The sequence below is a fragment of the Chaetodon trifascialis genome, chromosome 2, assembly GCF_039877785.1.
Source record: "Chaetodon trifascialis isolate fChaTrf1 chromosome 2, fChaTrf1.hap1, whole genome shotgun sequence".
Classification (NCBI taxonomy): Eukaryota; Metazoa; Chordata; class Actinopteri; order Chaetodontiformes; family Chaetodontidae; genus Chaetodon; species Chaetodon trifascialis.
In genome coordinates, this window is record NC_092057.1 from 27,196,101 (window position 1) to 27,216,857 (window position 20,757).

Here is a 20,757-nt window from a genome sequence, read left to right on the forward strand (position 1 = left end):
TCTCACTACTTCTTAGATCTGTTGTAGAATACAGGCACATGGATGTGTCAACACATGAATTGTGGAGTAAAAAGTTTTTTTTGAAAGCTACACACCTTAGAAGGGAGCTGGAGAGTGGGATGATAATTCTCTTTGGATCTGATGCTGCTAGCGACTCCTATCACATTATCCATAGTCATTCGATCTACTGTTAATGTGGCCACATGATAATGATTTGGCAACAGCTCAAAAAAAGTAACTGCAGTTGATCAGTTTGTGTTGTTTGCGATAGGGTCTGTGTTGCAGTTACTTGTCTTATATGGATAGGTTTACATTACAGACTATGGTCATCCATCTTCCTGACAGCAGACACATACAGTTTGAAGATCATGCTTAATGGGGCTCACTGCCATGCACCTCTGGACTTGTAATGACCTTGTTAGCTTTTGGGCTAGCTACTGTATGTGTTTGCATTAGCATTCATTGCAGGAAAGTAGAATTCTCTCTTCCTCCACTCTCTGTTGAACCCAGTTTATCACTCCTACACTGGCAGGTGTGACTGAGAGAGTGAAGAAAGTGAGATATTGGCCAGTAGCAGTGGCAGCGGTGTGGTAATTAACAATGCCATTACTTTTCCTGCACAGTATGTGGTGTGTGTGTGTGTGTGTGTGTGTGTGTGTGTGTGTGTGTGTGTGTGTGTGTGTGTGTGCAGCTGCTGTTACCATGCAGCAGTAGTTAAGGCATTTCACCCTGCAGCATGAGATAATAAGGTGTTTTAATTACATTTGTCACATGGTCACAACCATGTTCATGATCAGAACCTAAACAAAAGACAGATGATACACTGCTGTCTCTGATAAATCAGAGCCATTACACGAGGGAAGATATATGCTGTGGAAGTCATCCCATTTATTGTTGTTAGACCCTGACAAACTGCACTTCACAGACCTAATGTTCCAGAGAGAAGACGCAGCTCTAGTCAGACCAGAGGGGAGACAGCAAAGCATGTGAAAGTTGTTTTGTTCTTTTGCTTGGAAGTCATGTTTCTTCCCAGAGGGCCTCTGTTCTCTCTGTATCCTCCACCTTAAAATCAATTATGCCACTTCCACATGGAAAATTGTGCAATTATCTTCTAAATGAGAAAGATTATTTTATTGTCAATCACATTGGATAAGGGCAGTTTCTGTAATCATGGGCCTTTGTTGTGCAAACTAATTTTCTGTCGACATCAGGATTCTACATCACCCACTAAACTTCCCTTCAATTTGAGAGGTGGTTTATAGCAGGTGGCTTTCCCACAATCATCTCCCTGATTGGCTTGGGTTCACTGCATCAAGAATCATTTATCCACCTATTGCCTTACTACAAACAGCTCTGAATGACTGACTGAAGACAAGAAGTGGAGAGCATTCGATGATCTGGATGATGCTGATACTCATGATGATGTAGCCCGTCATTGTCTGAGTTTCAACAAAAAAACAAACAAACAAAAAAAACCGATAAAGTCACAAACAGCAGACAAAGTTAGCAACCAGGTGGTGACCATAACAGACTTTAATATTTAAAGAGGCAGATATTTCCTTTAGAAGTTAATTGAGACTAAAGTGATTTAAAAGGATAGACTTTCATTCACCAGGTGGACACAAACATGACAAGAATGCTAATGTTGCTGTTTCTGCTGGATATGTAAACAGGCAACAACTTTATAGAGTAGTAATATGTCTTAGCTCCATTTTCAGCTTATTGTGCTACCCCCAAGTGGCCAAAACAGAAATTTATCAATGGAGCTTTAAGTGCAAAACAGTACTGAAACTGTTCATCAATTCATTTCACAATCGATAGAGAAATCGGAAAATTCATTGAACATTTGGGTCATTTATCAAACAAAGTTGGCAAAGAATCTCTGGTTCCAGCTCTTTAAATGTGTTTTCTCTGATTAAAAAAAATTAATACTTTGTTGGTTTAAGAAAAGCAAATTGAAGATGTCCAGGAAAAAAGGATCAGCACTGAAGAAAAAAAGAAGAAACAAACACACAGTAATGCTCGGGGTCCTCTTCACACCCATTAATGTTCTATGAGGGCAAACAATATTTCAGAGAAATAGGAAAAATATGCTTTGATAGGATGTTGCATAAGAAAAATCTAATTCCAGGGACCCAAGTGGATGGTTAAGAGTAAAAAGCACTTAATAAAAGGGCTATGGCATTCTAAAAAATGCCCCTTTTCCCTTTGCAGATTGTAGAAAAGAACTGATATATCCAATGAATTGAAAATAATCATTCAATCAATGATCAGCTCTATTGTAATGGACAATAACTGTACAGGAATTTGCTTTGGGAACAGTGCTTCACTGCTAACTAAGTTGACTGAATTTATAATGCACAGAGCTTCCATGTGCTGTAAATGCTGACCAATCAGGTCACCTACCTTCTGTGTTATTTAAGATTTCCCTATTGTAAGATAATAGAACTAAGTTAACAATATCCAGTGCTGAATACACTCAGCAAATAGAGATGTGTCTTTGGAGGCAATGGCAGGAGATCTGAGTAGAGGTTCAGATTGTGCATTGTCCTCTGCCTCGAAACTATTAAAATAGAATATTAAATGTAATATTGTTCACTGTTTACCATTTTTACATTCTGGTCAAAGTTATGACTCATGCTACACTGATGGAAGCAGAGATTATCTGAACCAGCCGCGTGTTCTTTGTCTTTGATCACATGCTGCAGCACGATCTCTATGTTTTATTCTCTTTTTCATTTCTACTCCGTTGGTATTCAGCAAATGGCAGAACTGCTTTAAAAGGTATCCTGTTTCTCGAAATGCCGCAGTATCCCTTTAATGCTGCACTGCTAAGAGTCATCTGTGCTGTAGAATCGGCATCTATGTCTGCATCCTTCACTTTGTCGTCAAGAAAGTAGAGTGTGGGTGCTGTGAGTGATGGATAGAGAGAAAAGTATGCTGGTTGGGGCGTGTGGTTCTTGTTTGTGTGCAGGTGTGAGGAGGTGTGTGTATATGTGTGCGTTTGTTTATGTGTGCACATGTGATAGAGGAGGCGGAGGCAGTAAAAAATTACTGCTGTGATTGACAGGTCGGGTTGGATAAGGACGCAGGAGGACCCTCGTTAGCTGCATCCATCCTGAGCACCATGTTTCTGTGACAATGTCACATGTACTGCCTATTAGTGCCACTTATACAGACCTGTCCCTTCAGGGAGGGAAACATATCCAACTGGAGCCCCTCACTATGGCAACCATTTGGAGGGACTCTGTCCTTTCCATTGCATATCAGGCTTTGGTTTAGTTGAGGAATATGTCTAATCCCTGAGAGACAACTAGCAGGGAGGATTTTGGAAGAGAAGTTTGTGTCTGTATGAGTGTGTTTGTATGTATGTGTGTGTTTTGGGAGGTGCAGATTGATTCTGAGAAAACAGACAAGGTGTCACTTCTCAGCGGTCTTCATCTTGTAATGTCTGGATTGCTGAGACGTGTAGGGATATAATTACAGATAGCACTTAGCACTGTATAAGAATGCAGCCGACTCTGCTGATGGTGTCTGCCAGACTGCAAGAAAGGATAAGCACTGCATTTGCATTTAACTGAGCTTGTGTCATGAAGATTGCTGCCTCCGTACACTAAATGCCCTTTCTGATGAGAGGACTGGGTATGCTTTTTCATCTGCAATGAAGTAAACTCTTACCAGAGGGACAAATATAAAATGCTCCTTGCTGGTTCAACTCAAGAGGGTAAAGTTTAGATTCAACCTGTCGTGTGTCTGTGTCCATCAGGTGGCAGGAATTAAGGGCATGTTGATTGCTAATAAGAGGCAAGACAACCAGGTCAAGACCTACATCACCTACAATAAAGGTCGGGACTGGAGACTCCTGCAGGCTCCTGCTACTGACCTGGATGGAAATGACATTCACTGCATACTGGTAAGAATTTGCCTTTTCTGGTCATGTTTTATAGGAGATGTAAACTCAATTCAATTCAATATTCCTTTATTCGTCCCCCGAGGGGAAATTCCAAATTTCACAGCAGCATCAATAAGTGAATAGAATATTCAAAAAGACAACAAGTGCATGCAATTAACACAGTATATACAAAGGGGTCTAATAGAAAGGGAAAGAGAAACAACATCATCCTAAGAAAATGTACCAAAAATATTGCACAGGTTATTGCCCAGGTGCACAGATTGTCTCACATGTTCATGTTCGGTTCAGTTATTGCACAGATTGTAATGCAAATTATTATATTCCCTACTTGAAGCAGTTTCATGCCATGTTCCAAATTGAGTGAAGCAAATGAGAACATGCATGCTCTTGGTCCATGACTGGCCGATTTGTGCTGTGACACTTGTGTTATTGTATAGGGAAACAAACGCAGACTACAGAAGTGGGGCTGGTGTAGTTCAAGTGATTTATTCAAAAAAAAAAAAAAAAAGGCAAGAACAAAAGGTTTAGTGGATGGTGGGACAGGCAAGGGTCAAAACCAGAGGAGGCAGTCCAAACAGGCAAGCAGGGCAGCAGGGAGGAAAAAGACCAAAAAAAGACGAGGTCCAGAACAAACAAAACCACCATCCAAAAACACTGGGGAAATACTGGAAAGGGTTGGAATACTTGACACACAAGGTACAAAGACAAATTGACAAAGACTGAGGGAAAAAGACAGACTTTAATACACTGGAGAGGAAGGGCTAATGGGGGACAAGTGAGACTAATCAACAATCACAAAGGTGGGAAGAACAAGACAAGAAGACAAGAAGAGAGTGATCCTTCAAACCCCAAACCTTAACAAAGGATCCTTCAGTGGACTCTGGCTTTTTGAAAATCATGGGGCTTGTGAATAAAAATCCACTCATTTTACCAATAATTAATATTGCCGATCTGGATTATTTTACATTTTTCACATTTTGGCAAATGGAATGTTGTTTTATGTTTGTTGTGTATTAATGGATAATTACTGATGTAGAAAACATTAGTTTATTGTTTATTGGCCATTAATAAAGCCATTACAGTAAACCTTTTATGAATGGTTCCTTATTAGAAAGTGGCACTTAACTGGCGATGCAACATTCCTCCTTTCCCCTGAAAACCTAAAAAGCTGCATTGCAGAAACAATCTGATGTACAATAAAGTGGCAAAACTAATGCAATTTCTAATAGTTCACTTTTGCCAATTATTGCTATGGAGTCATACTGTGGCAAAAGCCAATATTAGTGTTTAGTACAGGAGTTTATCAATGATAAACACTGTGGAAATTGCAAATTGTGCTTCAAAAATGAGGCAGATAACGTGCTACACTGGCAGATCCATGGTGTCTTGTTCCTCATTAGACAGCCTCCCTGCAACTACGACGAACAGGATGACTGTTAGGAGGGATCATGTCTGAGACATTAGGGGGACTTCATGCTGTTTAAGAGGTGATTTCAGGGCCGTGTGGTGTGGCTTACAGGTTCCCTGTGATTGTGCATTCATGTGACATTTTAATTACTGCCGTAGATTCCTTTTGATTACCCTGTTCAGTCCCACTGCTCTTGATGTCCTTACACCACTGACACACTGTCTGCTGCAAAGATGAAGGCAGATCCTTTTTTTTTTTTTGCTCTGTTAACAAATGTAATTGTCTTCTGTTGTGTGCATGCCCTGGAGACTTGGCTTCATACCTTGATGCAAATTCCATCACCCTTTGTTTTAATGGCAGATTAAATGCAATTAAAAAACTTGTGAAGACACAGTTGGTTCTCTTTGGGAGACTAATGAATCTGGCTTGTTTTTTGATGGTTTTGTTTTCAAAATGATAATCTCTGTCAATTGCAAAATGCAATGGTAAGATTATTTGTATCATTTTTACTTTAATATGATCCATTATATTACAACATAGACAAAGTGATCAGTACTCTTCATGAGCAATTCCTGGCTCATTAATTATAGTTTTCCATATAAATATGCAGTATTTTGAGATCTGTGTCGACCTGTTTCTTTTCCCTTTAATTTAACATGTTTTTTTCTTCTTCCTTCCTCTGCAGCCTTTCTGTTCACTCCATCTCCAGTTGCAAATGTCAGAGAACCCTTACTTGTCAGGAACAATCTCCACTAAGAGCTCTGCACCAGGGATAATAGTGGCCACAGGTAGGACAAAAGACTGCGCATAGTAACGTCAGTTTTGCTAAATGACTGTCCATTAAACCTTTCCTCTTTTGAACAAATTCCCATTGTCTAGCCTCAGCTTGCAACATTGAAGTAAAAACTTTAATTTCAAATTATGAAAGCAAGGTATTTTGGATGAAGAGTTGTACTGTGATCCAACCAGTCAGCCACCAGACTAGTTCATGCGGCACCAATGTGACCCCTCTGATGCCCGCTAACTTAAGCGGCTGTCTTCAAGCTACACTGGACATGCACACTGCAGGGTCTTTGCCTCCTCCACAGGCAAACATGCTATCAATCACATGTCCAGCTGTTCTGATGACACGTCACCCAGCCAATTCAGTGTATGTGTGGGAGCAAAAGCCAGCTTGTGTTGAGCAGTGTCTTTGCACCTGCAAGGGAAAGAGCATTTGAAAGAGTTGAAGCAAAGAAAGATGAGTTAAAACAAAATAGATGTGTTAGCACCGGTGGCGGTTTCAGCAGAAAAAGTCTGCTTTTTTGTTGTGTGTGAGTGTATACGTTCATACGTAAGTGTGTGTTTGTCCTTAGATGTGTCTGTTTTGTCTTTGGTGTGTGTGAATGGTGAATAAACATACATCTCTGCTGCCATGCTTGCACAGTGTGTCTTTGTGTGTGTGTATTGCTGGCCGAGCCTTTGCTTTGGCACCTCGATTCACTTTGCCCGCTGCGCCTTTTAAGACGTCAGCTGGTGCAGAGATCATCTCACCAACATGACAAACACCATCCAGATCAAACACATGCCTATTTACTGAGCCGTGGCCAAGATAGTAGAGCAGATCAACAAAAGAAGCTAGTTCACTCACTGCACACTCACAGGGAAAAGCTTTGGAGGCATTGTGTTGTAACACTGCAAACTGCCAGAGCGAAGGAGGCACCCGCCCTCCTCCACATCTCATATTATGCTGCCTGAATGATGCAGGCATCCATAGGAATTAACCTAAGGTCTTCTCTGTATTATTCATATGAATCAAGAGACAGCAAGCTGATCTGGGAATCAAGCCAGAGGAATGACTTAATCAGAGACGTGGTGTGATTGGCAGCATGTACTTAAAACACATATGGCTCTTTATTTGTGTGATCTCACTGCAGTTGGGTTATGTCACGTGTTCTCTTGGCATTTCCACTGCAGGAAATATCGGAGCAGAGCTGTCATACAACAACGTTGGCATGTTCATATCATCTGATGCTGGCAATAGCTGGAGACAGGTGAGCTTCACACCACAAATCACACCAAGATCCAGCCAACTGACACACTCAGTACAATAGTTTGAACTGTTGACAGAGCAGCTACTGGTTTTCAAAATGTATAGTATTTCAGTAAGTATTAGAGTCTTGCTATACATCCCAGCTGACACCATGCTAAACCACATCCCACTGTTTTCACCGTTTACAAAAAGCCTTGTTCACATGATGTTTTGACATGTCACAGTTGGAATAGCAAAAGTGTAAATGATAAAATGAATGATGGCTGAATTCCATTTAGCTGCTTAGGTGTCAGGGTTCTGGTATTGTGCATGCTGGCTCACTGTCACTCCACCATGCCTTACTGACACACTGGAGCAGAGCCATTGTTAACATCATCAGCAACATGTGTGCTTTTCTTACATCAGGTATAAATGCCTCCTGTGTGAGAGCCATCACAACAGGACGAGATTTATGACTCTAAATTCACACAAATTTTTTGAAAAAGCACATCCTTGATTTTAGACAGATATAAACAAAAGCAGGCTTTTCATTTCTATCCAGCGACCTTCTGTTTTGCAGACTAAAATGAAAACTGCAGCTAGCAGATTTAATCAGCTTCAGCTGGGTAGCAAATTCATATACCTCTGAGTTGGCTGAAAAGTCCATCTCCAACTGACTTAACACAAGGACCTTGTGAAAGGGTATTAAATATGCACTTGATGGCTTCATACATCACATATATGTTGAGTCAGTCAGAAAACCCATGATCCATGTTGCTTTGTGAAAAGCACACTTGGACAAGCTATACAGATGTTGGATTTACTGTTTGTATTTTCAAACATTATGTTAACACTTTTACTCTCTCTCTCTCTCTCTCTCTCTCTCTCTCTCTCTCTCTCTCTGTCTCTCTCTCTTTCTCTCTCTCTCTCTCTCTCTCTCTGGAGTAAAGTAACTCTTGCAAAATGTGTGCATTTAGAGAAAAATAAAACCATTTAGACCAAAAACAAAACAAGGATTTTCCCAGTACCAGCAATGTCTGCATGTCTCTGTTCAGATTTTTGAGGAGGAGCACAATGTGTGGTTTCTGGACAAAGGAGGGGCCCTCGTCGCTGTCAAACAGCCATCAGTGCCAACCAGACATTTGTGGTACGTCCATTTGAGATCTTTTTTGGATGCTCTCCCTCTCTTGAATTGCTTTTCCAATTTCCTACTGCTATTTTTAGGTTAATTCAATGCTTCTGGTTCCAAAAAGTGAGCACATATATATATTATATATGAACACTTGATTTATTTAGTGGTGCACTTTGTGGTTGTTGAAAGAAAAAAGTTTAATCTGAGAGATTTTTTTCAAACCACTTATCATTAACAGGCAGCAGTCTCAGCACCTCCACCCCACCCCCGCCCCCCCAACATTAACACATTGCCTTCCTCTTGCCAAATCAGTTGCCTACGCTGTGCCTCAGTGCAGGCTAATCCAAGTGAGACCAGATCTGTTCTCCAGTCGCTTTTGCAACAATTCTGAAATTAGTTTTAGAGCCAGTGAAGTGTAGCCTGCTGGGTTTTTGTCTCCAAACCAATTTAAGTGTGATGGTAGAGGAAGTGAAAAAATGACAGATAGAGAGAAGCCTGTGTATCTTTACAGCCACTGTACAGCCGCTAAGGAACAGTATTGCTTTCCCAGCCACTGTTGAGTTAAACACTTCCCCTGTCTGAATCTCATAATAGGTGCATGTGTAGTCATTGCTTTTATCCAAATGAAGGCAGTGGAGGTTTTTTGAGGCAACATGGGGGAATTTTCTTTCTTCCAAGCACAGGCACTGTTTCGACCCATGTCACACTCAGGTAGTCGTAGTTGTTCTCACGTCTGCACCGATGTTGATAAGCTGTCAGAATCAATAGAGCCCCGGCCCCAGTGATGAAAGCTGTCCAATTTTTTTTCTTTTTTTCTGTCTCCTTCTCCCTCTCCAGTTTTGTAGCTGAACATGAAACAGTTCTATTCTGGTCTTGTTTTTTTCACCTCTGTGTAGACATTACCCAGGACCCGTGACATCGCTCTTTTCCTTTTCGACATGCTCTGAACGCAGTTTTGTGCATCTTTGCTTTGATAAACAGACTGACTGTTTCTTAAATATGCCTTTAATGCTCAGCTTTCTGATATTCACCCAAAGCTACAGTAGCTAATTGCACAGAGACTCAGAGACTTGTGTGTTGAGACAAGCCAGTCATCCTGATCCCCACCTAAATCCCCTCATATGACCGGGCTCTAATAGAGAGCATCTGTTTCCGTGCCTTCACTGTTGCTGTGTTTTTGATGGAAATGCGTTCTGACACACATACACAGGGTCAGCTTTGACGAGGGGAGGCAGTGGACCCAACACAGCTTCTCCTCAGTGCCTCTGTTCGTGGATGGAGTCTTGGTGGAGGCTGGGGCTGAGAACCAAATCATGACGTAAGTAATGACAATCCAAGAAGGGATGAATGACGTGTTGAGAGATGTTGATTTCTCTGTCCTTTCAGAGGGTGTTGTGGGCTGAGTCAAAGGTGAATGGTATTTTCTCTTCTCTGTTTGGCCCTATATGTTATTTTTTCTCAGTAGAAAGGCCAGAGAGATGGGAGACCTTTAAAGAAGGTGTCCATTCAAAGCTCTGCGGTATTTAGTATTTATTAAGCCACATTTCTGAGGGGCAGGTAACGGGTCATACAGGGCTGTTAACCAGACCTTTCTGGATATTATGTCACCTGACAAGTGGCTTTGCTCATAGGGAAATCACTTGTTAATGCCACTGCTATTGTTAAACCTTAAAGTCCCTGACAACATGACTATTTCACAGTGGAATTAAATAGTCATACAGTCAGACTAAATGATCAGCAATCATAAAAAAATAATAAACATCTTTAGTTATTATTTATTGTGAGTTTGTCACTTTGGGAAATCAAATTAGAATTATCAACCAACCTGTCTTTTGTAAACACCCATCACAGTTTACAAACACGGTCCTGATTGATTACTTCGGCATAGATCAGCAGCTCAGTGGTTTCCTGTGCAATGCCAGACTGGTGGTGACAGTTTGAGTGCACTAACTTTTGGTTTCACCTTCAAATCATTTTAGACCAATGGCTTACATCCATTTTGGCTTATGACCCCCGAAAAGGCAGTGGAAGCTTGTGTTCAGCAGCGGTTCAGCCATACTGTGATATGGCATTTCTTTCTCAGGTTGTTCCAGTTGAAAATTGGATGAATCTTTCAGACTTTAATCTTTGTTTCTTTGTGAAATATTAGATAATTTTACTGCTTTGGACACTGATTAATCACTTACTTTGGGTAGGATAATGTTATATTGACTAACAGAATTCATGGCCAGAGCTATAAAAATTAGACCCGATGTATCATAAATCTGTGTTGATTCACATTATTTCGATCATCTTATATTTTGTCCCTTGCCTTTGCAGCTTTTTTGGACACTTCAGCCACCGTTCAGAATGGCAGCTCATCAAGATAGACTACAAATCTGTTTATAGCAGGAAATGCACAGAGGAAGACTATCAAACCTGGCACCTGCACAACCAGGTAAGAAAAACAACCTGTGCACCAGTGACTATATTATTGTTCATGCCATAAAAGGAAATATCACTCATTGTAGTTATGATGCTTATTGTGCCAACAGGGTGAGCCATGTGTGATGGGACAAAAGCAAATTTATATGAAGCGCAGGCCTGGAAACTACTGCATGCTGGGAAAGGACTACTCCCGAATCCTCTCAGCTGAGTCCTGTATTTGCCGAGCTCATGATTTTGAATGGTAAGACGATGTGTTCCTTTGCACAATAGCTCCTTTCTTCATAATCATCGAGGGGGATTATGTTTCTCGCCATTGTCTGCTGAAGGAGAGCTTCATTAACAACAATGTTTGTTCTCCAACTCCGCCACACATGTAGACGTACTCCTTTCAAAGCAAGTGCTTTGCTGCCAAACATGAGTGCTTGTAACAATATGGATGTGACTCAGCAGGTCATTCAGTTTAATGCTAGTTAAATTAAATGCTCTTGTTTGTCAAAGTAAAAGCTGAAAACACTGGGATTTCTTCGAAAAACAGCTACCATTCAATAGCCATTTGTTGTTTTCAGGTCTCCAGGTTGATCCAGCCTACCTACCTACTTAAGCTACTAACAACTTACTCACTCACTTAAGCCCTCTAGCTTTAAAAGCTTCATTTGGTGCAAAACGGGCAAACAAAATGCACAGATCAGAAGAGAACACTAATGTTTTGAACTGTGAAGATCTACTTTTAGTTCACTGTGTTCTTACATATGACTCTTTTCTTAATGGTTTTCTCATCGCATTTGTTACTAAAAAGAGTGGCTACAGGCACATCCTAGAGAAAATTTGCTTCATGGATGCACTCTTGTAGAAATACTACAGACCAGAGATGGTTACATCTGTTAAACAAAACAAAGCAAAAGGAAACAAAACTACAAAAAAAAAAAACACCTCTGAGGAAAAGAGAAAATATGTAAAGTGGATGATTTATTCCTCAGCAGTGTGTGTCATCCTGAATGAATTAACAGTGCAACAACTGAAGCGTACAGTCCGGACAAAAGAGGAGTTCCAGACAAACACCGTTTTCACTTTTCATCCTGGAGGCCAATTTTAAGCCCTTTAAGGGGATCTATTGTATATGCCATTCATGTGTCTCATTAATTTACTCCATTGGCTGCGCGTTTTTCAATAATCTGATAAATTTTGGATCGTTGTACACAATTTGCTCCTAATGCCTGTCTCTGTCACATCTGTCTGTAAGCTCGCTATGCTTGTAATTCTGTTGAGACGAAGTGGGGTGGGGGGTGTGTAAATAGTTTCAATTTGTATGCAAATCCTAAATGGTTGTATTTTTTATCTTGTTATGACAGGGAAGTGAAAAAAGCCAAAATGTACAGCAGTTATGTAAATAGTGTCTGTAGAAGGTCAGGGAGTGAGTGCTAATTGGTTCCCATTGAACTGCTGTAAAGTTAGTTTTCTTTTCTTCCTGTGTCTCTGTGAGTCTGATGTCTGGCTGTCTATCTTGCTCACTCTCTCTCTATAGGAAATTACTCGGTGCATATTTACAATTCTAGTGCTCAAATCCTTGAACGTTATTTGAGGTGTGAAGAATCTCTCTGCCACATGATTAGCTTGAGTGGTGCTACACAAGGGGGAGACCTGGCTGCAAATTGTCCAATTCCATCATTGTATACAGAACAAGATTCACAAGAGTTAGATGAAAAGGTTGATACCAGTCTCCTGTGCTCAGTATCAGGACGTGATAGCTTAGCTTAGCATAAAGACTCAAAATGGGGTAAACATCACAATGGGGTAATCTTCAAGGTTAGTAAACATTTTCTCTGAAGCATACTAATTAACACACGGTATCTCATCTACAAAAGTTTATTCATCTGCCCAGCCCTGTACAGCGTGTCAGTTAATTGTCTGACACCCTTGTGGTCACAACAGGTCTACAGGAGGTCATCGTGCACAGCTATTTTAGCCAAAAAATGGTTTTGGCACTTTAGCACCACCATGAGTCCCTGTCGTTTTTATAAGGATTAAACAGATGCGATACAGTGTGTGAATAGTTCAACATTACAAGTGCTGTTATATCTGTTTTCAAACTACTAAGAATATTATCAACCTTCTCACACAACTTATGGTGTGGAGGCAAATAAGCGTGCAGATGTCAGCAGCACATCCAGGTACTGTGTCAGGCCCCCACCTTTTTTGGGTGAAAGCAGCCCCTTTAATTTGACTTATTATACAACCTTTTACGACAAGCTGAGAGAAGAAGAAAACAGGTCAGTCCTACTTTACTTTATGCTGTTTGCAAGACTCATTATTACAAGGTATCTCCACTCAATTTATGTGAACTACTAACATAAAAATCCCTTCTACTCCTGGCGGTCTTTCAATTGGTTGTTCTGGTTACAGGAAAGTGATATATGCCTGCCCTCATTTGTTCCCCAGAACGTTGCTTTAGGACATTAAAAAGTGATACATGGAGCATCTGTTTTTAAATGGAAAAAAGTGTTTGTGGAAAAAGATGGTTTTCCTCCTCAAACTAAGATATTGGAAAAAGTTTTATTTTGGTATCAAAACTGAGGTATTGTGTTGGCATTGGCACCAAAAAAATCAAAGAACACTGAAGCTGTTGTTTGTTTAAATTGATTTCTTCTGATAATTAGAAGTTTCCAAGTGACTAAAGTAGCACCAAAAAAAGAGGTGTGATTTTTTAAAATGATGAAACCACAATGCCAATTCTGTGTGCACACATAGCTTTAACACAGTTGCACACAATCTCACTCTCAAGATATGCTTTTAGCTGTTCTGTTCCAAATTCACCAAACTAATCTTTTGCTTCTTTGTCCTTATGCATCTGTGCAACCAATCTGCCTTGACAGCTTGTTAATGAGTAGTTCACACTGTCGTAATCACAGAATCAAACTGGACTAGTCAGTCACTGGCTTGTTGGTTTTGTTTATTTGTTTTGGCCTGGTGATTAATTGATAAATCAATGTCATGACTGTTATTAGATTGGGCACTTGCTTACCTTGCTTTGTTAGATATAAATCATGTTGTGATTGGAAACACTAGCAGGCAGCAAGAGTTAGTCATCCTTGTGTATGGCAACAGCCCCCCTCCATGGTGTGTGTCCACACACTGCTTCACACTGCTGTAAGCACATTTGTCAACAGTGGTCTTAATCAATACATAATAATGACGCGTCTCTGTGCCAGACGGGCCCCTGGTCACCAGTAATAAAGAGATAGATAAGTCAGGGATGTGGAACACACTATATGACAATATGTCCCTTCTCACATGCTGATATTGATCAGGTGCCGTGTGGATGTGCTTTGTTGTCCGACAGTGATTATGGATATGAGCGGCGAGGTGACGGGAACTGCCGGCCTGCCTTCTGGTTCAATCCTTCTACCATCTCCAGAAGCTGCAGCCAGGGTCAAAACTACCTCAACAGTACAGGGTGAGGACTATGTTATTTAATAGGAATTCATTATTCATTATTACTGAATCATGTATATACATTTCTGTGTATTTTTTCTTTGTGCAAATGTGTCTGTTATGGTGGCTTTTTCTTGGATGCTCAAGAAAGGCTTAAGAGCAGATAGAGATCTCAGATTTAATATGATTTAGAGTTGCAAACCTGAATGAGATGCTGTGCGGTAGGAAGTGGCTGCTGGTTTAAACATGCTTACATTGTGGGAATACAAAACTCTGATACAGTCCGTGAAGAGCTACACAGAAGCGGTGGAAAGCAAACTGGTACATTAACTTAATTAATTTTAGTACTACAAGTAGTACTACATTTCAGAGAAATATTGTACTTTATACATGACTGAATTAATAAGAGTTAAAGTTTGATCATCTTTGATCAGATTATAGAGGACCCTTCATACCCACAGATGTTGATTGGACCTGCTCAGGCTGGAGTTCAACAGTTTGTTGAGATTTACTTGAGGTCACTAAATTCAATGTACTAATAAGAATCAAAATGTTCTAACTTGTCCTGTAGCAAAACTAGCAGGGGAGTGAGAGCATGTGAATCAAAGTGAGTTGAGGGAAAGCTTTTATCAGGCAAAACACTGATCCACTCTTTTTTAGATTACTTGAAAAAAAAAAAAACATTGCGAGATTCATTTAACCATGGCTCCATTGTTTACATATGGTAAGAACTGATAGCTCTGAGTAACAGAAACGTATTCCTAGTGGAAAGACTGGAGATCCCCAAGGAATTAAGGAGAAGGAGGGGGAGATGCAGAGCTAGGGACGAAGTGCTGTGAGAAGAAAAGATGGTAAAAAAAAAATGTTCATACCATCTCTTCTTATGTGGAACATGAGATCTCTCCCTAATAAGATGGAAGAGCTAACCACACTGCAGAGGGAGTACCAGTAGCGTAGTCTCATATGCTTCACAGAGACTTGGTTAAATGAACTCACGCTGGACTCGTATGTTACACTAGACAATTTTCAACTGCTGAGATGGGACAGGAGGGCAAAGGAGAGGAAGGAGAAGGAGAGCCATTGGCATTCACCCATATTATCTTCTGAGCATGGGAGCTCCTACACATTGTGGTTTCACTGCTGCAGACATCACATCCCCAGGCCGTGCTCCTCATCTCTGGTGACTTAAATCACGTTTCCCTGTGCTCCACTTTCCCCACCTTCACCCAATATGTTAAATGGCACACCAGAGACAATACAACACTGGACTTACTGTATGCAAACACAAAGGCCCCTCATTCAGTAGCCCCCTATGCAGGCCCCTAATGAATGAGAAGAAGCTTCCTTAGATCAGGGGACAAAGATGAGCTGAGGACGGTGCAGATGGAGCTGAAACGGGAGGTAAGGAGAGGACAGTTACAGGAGGAAGCTGGAGGATCACCTTCAGGGGAAAAACGCCAGAGAATTGTGAAGCAGCGACAGCAGATCAGGTGAGGAAGGAGCTCAGGAAGATGAAGGTGAGGAAAGTTACTGGCCCTGATGGCATCAGCTCCAGACCGCTCAGGGAATGTGCATATTGGCTCTGTGGGGTCATTCAGCGCATCTTCAACATGAGCCTCAGATTGGAGAGAGTTGCAGCCCTGGGGAAAACCTCCTGTGTAGATCTAATCCTCATGACCGTGCATCCCAGGGAGCCCAGCCACTTAAGACTGGCTGCCTTCCCACCTGATGAAGACGATGGCGAGGATCGTACTGAATCATCTCCGTCACCTGGTGAGCAGCAAGCTGGACGCGCTACAGTTTGCATATTGACCAGGCATTGGTGTGGAGGACGCGGTCGTCTACGTGCTTTATAGATCCATTTCTCACCTGGGGAATACTGGAAGCACAATGAGAGTTATGCTTTTGACTTCTCTAGTGCTTCCAACACAAGCCAATCATCACTGCTCAGGGGGAAGCTGGAAGTAGCCAGAGTAGATTGGCAGCTTACTGTGTGGGCCATCAACTACCTCACCAACAGACCACAGTATGTGAGGCATCGTGACTGTGTGTCCAATGTGATGCAATGCAGCACGGGGGCTCCGCAGGGTACAGTGCTCTCTCCTTTCCTCTTCACTCTCTACACATTGGACTTCAGACACAACACTGACAGCTGTCACATCCAGAAGTTGTCCGATGACACAGCCATGTTGGATGTGTATCACAGGGAGACAAACTGGAACACAGGGAGGCCATAACCAACTTTGTCAACTGGTGTAGACTGAATCACCTGCACATAAATGCTGGCAAGACAAAGGAGATTTCTGCAGGAATGTGCCACAGATTACACTGGTCAGCATCCAGGGTTTGGATATTGAGATTGTGGACACGTGCAAATACTTTGGTGTTCACCTTAACCACAAACTGGACTGGACAAACAACACAGATGTCCTGTACAGGAGGGGCCAAAGTTGTCTACACCTCCTAAGAAGACTGAGTACATAGGAGACTGTTAAAAACTTTATGGCTCTGTGGTGGCATCTGCAGTTTTCTACACAGTGGTCTGCTGGGGTTGTGGAAGCTCTGAGAGGGACAGGAAAAGACTAAACAAAGTGGTCAGGAGAGCTGGCTCTGCCCTGGACTGCCCTCTGTACAACATCAAGGAGGTGGGTAAGAGCCAAGCTGATATCGATCATGGACAATACATCCCACTCCCTGCATAAGACTGTAGGGGGGCTTAAGCAGGTCCTTCGGTAACAGGCTGTTGCATCCAGTCTGTAAGAAAGAACGCTACCACAGGTCCTTCATCCCAACAGCTGTCAGACTGTTAAACTCCAGCATCATGTAATGTAGCATTGTGTTGGTGGTGTTTTTTCCCCAATTCTAAATCATGTTTTTTTTTTTTTTTATTAATTTGTTGTATTTTTGTAACTGTTGCAATAACACTGTATATATCCATATTGGCAACACTTTTCTGAGAAACTACATATTGTGCATATACATAGATTTGTTATTCTGTATCCTGTATACTATTTATTTTGACCGTTTGGTCCCACTGTTTTTGCTGTTTTTGCGTTTTTTTAGTACGAGCCTGACTTGGCTGGCTGTAACAATTTAATTTCCCCGATGTGGGATAAAAAAACTTTGTATCTTATCTCAAAATATCAGTGGAAATGGGCTGCAGGGTCACTGAACTACCAAAGAGCTTCAAAGGTATACATTAAAAATTAGCTACCCTTCAGCCAGCTACAATAAAATGCTACTTATATTTTAATGGATCAACAATCTTGCGAACACAAGATAAAACAAAGTTTTTGGGGCTCTGTAATTTAACACCCTGAATTGGGACATTCTGTCTCTATGATGAATACTTTTACTCTTAATACTTAAGTTGAAGTTGAATGCAGGACATGTACCTGTAACTTGGGAGTACTCATACATTTACTCAAAGCAAAACTATTCAACAGGAGAAAATTACAGGATAATTGCACAGTTAATTTGTTGTAATTTCCCAATATTCTTTGGAGTCAGTTGCTTTATGGCACAGCAAATATTCTTATTACTTTATTGGTTTTATACATTACAGTTGACACATTTATGTTCACCTGATACATTCATATGCTAATAGAAAATAAGGTATATGTGTTGCACATGTGACAATAAAGTGTTTGAGCTTGGACTATTAATGTCAGTAACACAGCATCTATCTTAAGATTGCTAACTTAAGCTAACATTAGCCACTTTAAGCTATTGGTCCTACTAAACCAAGGTAAGGCTGTACGGGCAAAACCTTTGAGTGTACTGAACTGAGCAAGGTCGTTTTATATATTATTATTTCTGCTTTTTATTTGTAGGGTTATGTTGTCTCTTAAAGTTACAAAGTTTCATGTTAAGTGTATGATCTGAGTACTGCTTCTACCACTGGCATAAACTCCTCAACGGAGCTCAGCTGAGATTATGTCAGTGTTACATTCTACTACTCATCCTTGAAGTTAAAATTACTCTCACTGCAATACGCCGAGTAGGTTTACAGACAATTTACTTGAATGGGATTTTTTCTTTCTTGTCCCAGCCAGATGTGTTCTCTGTGGTAGTGTTGAGGCTCCCAGGGGACAAACACCTTGAAAAGCTTAATCACAGTGGGAGTGTTTTATTCCCTACTGCTGTGATTAAGCTTTGCAAGGTGTCTCAGCCTCTGACACAGCTTGTGTTGTCAGTTGTCATCCACTCTGCTTTTGCAATTGGAAGGCACAACAGCTGTACTGACACATCACTTTGCTGACTCTAAACCACAAGACCTTATAGCATCTAGTGGATTCATTGAGAAGCTAAAGGAATGTGTAGACTCCATTAGATTAAACTAGGAAAAGGCAGAATAGGATGATATTAAAGAAACACTAAATTTCATTTTTTGGATCTTTCCAAAGGTACCGTAAAGTGGTGTTGAACAACTGCACTAAAGGGGTTAAAGAAATGTACACGGCCAGAAAACAGCAGTGCCCCAACAGACCTCCTAAAGGACTCTTGCTGACCACCAAAGACGGCAAACTCACCGCCAACCTGGGCAGCAACGTAACCTTCCTGGTGCATCTGGATGAGGTGAGAACACAGTAGCCTATGGGGGTAGAACTAACATGGCTCCTTCACTAATCTAGCTGGATACCTGTGTCCCCAAGGCACAGATATATTATGTTTAGTTTTAATCAGTGGCATACAAGTTATTTTGGCCCATGAGTTTGCAACAAATTTCCACTGTGATATCCAGCAGACAAGACACAAATTTGCATTCATCTGGAGACTTCCAATATTCACTCTTCTTTTAGCTCTGTTTCGGTCTCCACCAATTCCTGAGGGACCTGTCTGTAGCTGGTCAATGCACCACTATGATCACCAGCGAGTTCCTAACTTTGCCTGTCTACTGTTTGGAGCGGACAGTTGGTGTAACAGAGCTTTTTTGCTGAAAACAGCAGCCTGTTGCATCTGGAAAGAATTTTGATGAGAGCAGCGAGAATGAACCAAAGCAAAATTTCAGACTGTATAACTACAACTATGACGGACATGGAACTGAGATGGGGTATCATTTTGTCTGTAACACATTGTAAGATGTAGTTTAGAGAACCGTGAAGCATGAATGCTGAAGTTTGAGTGAGTCTGGAGATTCCTTGGAAAGCCTCTTTCTCAACACCCTCCAAAGTTTAATAGAGTCAAATGACTCCAAATCGCCCACACAATTCAAAAGTTGTGGTCCAGAGGCAGAAGTAAAAGGCCTCACCGGAGACCCTGTTAGTCAGTGACAGGCAGTGTGTTCTGCCAGGATACCTCATCACCCCAGAACTGGCTCACGTTAGTCAGGCAGAATATGGTCCATTGATAATAACTGCAGGCTTTGGGGCATCAGCAACAGGAGTGTTTCCCTGCAACTGCAACAGCTCAAGGTAAGTGTGTATGTCCCTGGGTCTTGTCAGGGCCCAGTTGTCATATTACTGTGTGATAAGTTGAGGAAATGAGGCCTGTTTCTTTCATCATGAGGGGATTGTCTGATGGAAAGGGGAGGGAGGGTTGTCAGAGGAAGGGAGGTGGGTATCAGAACGATGTGATAAAAGAAGAGAAGAGTGGGGTAAAGAATCCTTGTAGCGTCAGCCCTATTTGAGGAAATTCTCAAGATGAATTCAAACTTTAATTTATATTCATGAAGCCTGCAATGGCTGTATTTCTTCAGGAGAGCAAATGCCCTTAAATATTTAATGGACAGAAGACTCACATCCACATTTAAAAATAAGGAAGAAATCTAAAAAAAAATGGACACATGTTCTGGGATATGATAAGATCAGGATGACCACATGGTTCACTTTCCTCATCAGAACTGGTTTTGTATTTGTTTAGAAACCTATTATGTAACACAATAATAACAGCTACAGATGGGCTTTGTAAAAAAGCTGACTTTTCACTAAGTGGTTGGCAGGGAAGTGATCGGCTTGTGCCTAAATGACATCAAACAAATCTCAAACAATTCATGAAGAATTTAACTGCCATTCCATATTTGGCATCAAAGGAAGGAGACAGGGAATTTGAGACACTTGCACATTCACTTCATTTTCTGTCTGCCACTTAAAATGGTTTGGTGTTTACAGTATACAGTGTATATCAGCGTGGTAGTGGAAAGAGAATTTCTATAGAAATATAGCGTGAAGGCATTTTTCATGCACAAGCTTGGTACTTAGTGAGTCGTGTTTAAGTGGCATGTCTGAAATGCATGAGCTTCTGTTTGTTCAAAATAAAAATAACTGCATGACAGCAAATGCAAATAACTGCATGTCAACAAATTGAGTGCAGGGAATATTTCATAGCTGTACCTGTGGCTTGTAGAAAATTGTAAGTCTCTAGTTAACTCTACTGTCAAGATTCTACCGAGGCTTGCAAAACCTTACACTTGAGCCTGGCGCTGCATTCAAACCACG

The 20,757-nt window shown here is 41.1% G+C and overlaps 1 protein-coding gene across 1 annotated transcript in view; it reads left to right on the top strand.

Annotated features, from left to right (window-relative positions):
- Positions 1-20,757, top strand: part of sorcs3a (sortilin related VPS10 domain containing receptor 3a) — a 215,085-nt gene that overhangs the window by 160,159 nt on the left and 34,169 nt on the right. Inside the window, exons 10-18 of the mRNA XM_070972419.1 lie at positions 3,767-3,913; positions 6,007-6,109; positions 7,278-7,354; positions 8,388-8,479; positions 9,675-9,782; positions 10,784-10,901; positions 10,999-11,132; positions 14,229-14,342; positions 18,727-18,898. Of these exons, the coding sequence (XP_070828520.1) occupies positions 3,767-3,913; positions 6,007-6,109; positions 7,278-7,354; positions 8,388-8,479; positions 9,675-9,782; positions 10,784-10,901; positions 10,999-11,132; positions 14,229-14,342; positions 18,727-18,898 (1,065 nt within the window). The remainder of the gene's footprint in view (positions 1-3,766; positions 3,914-6,006; positions 6,110-7,277; positions 7,355-8,387; positions 8,480-9,674; positions 9,783-10,783; positions 10,902-10,998; positions 11,133-14,228; positions 14,343-18,726; positions 18,899-20,757) is intronic.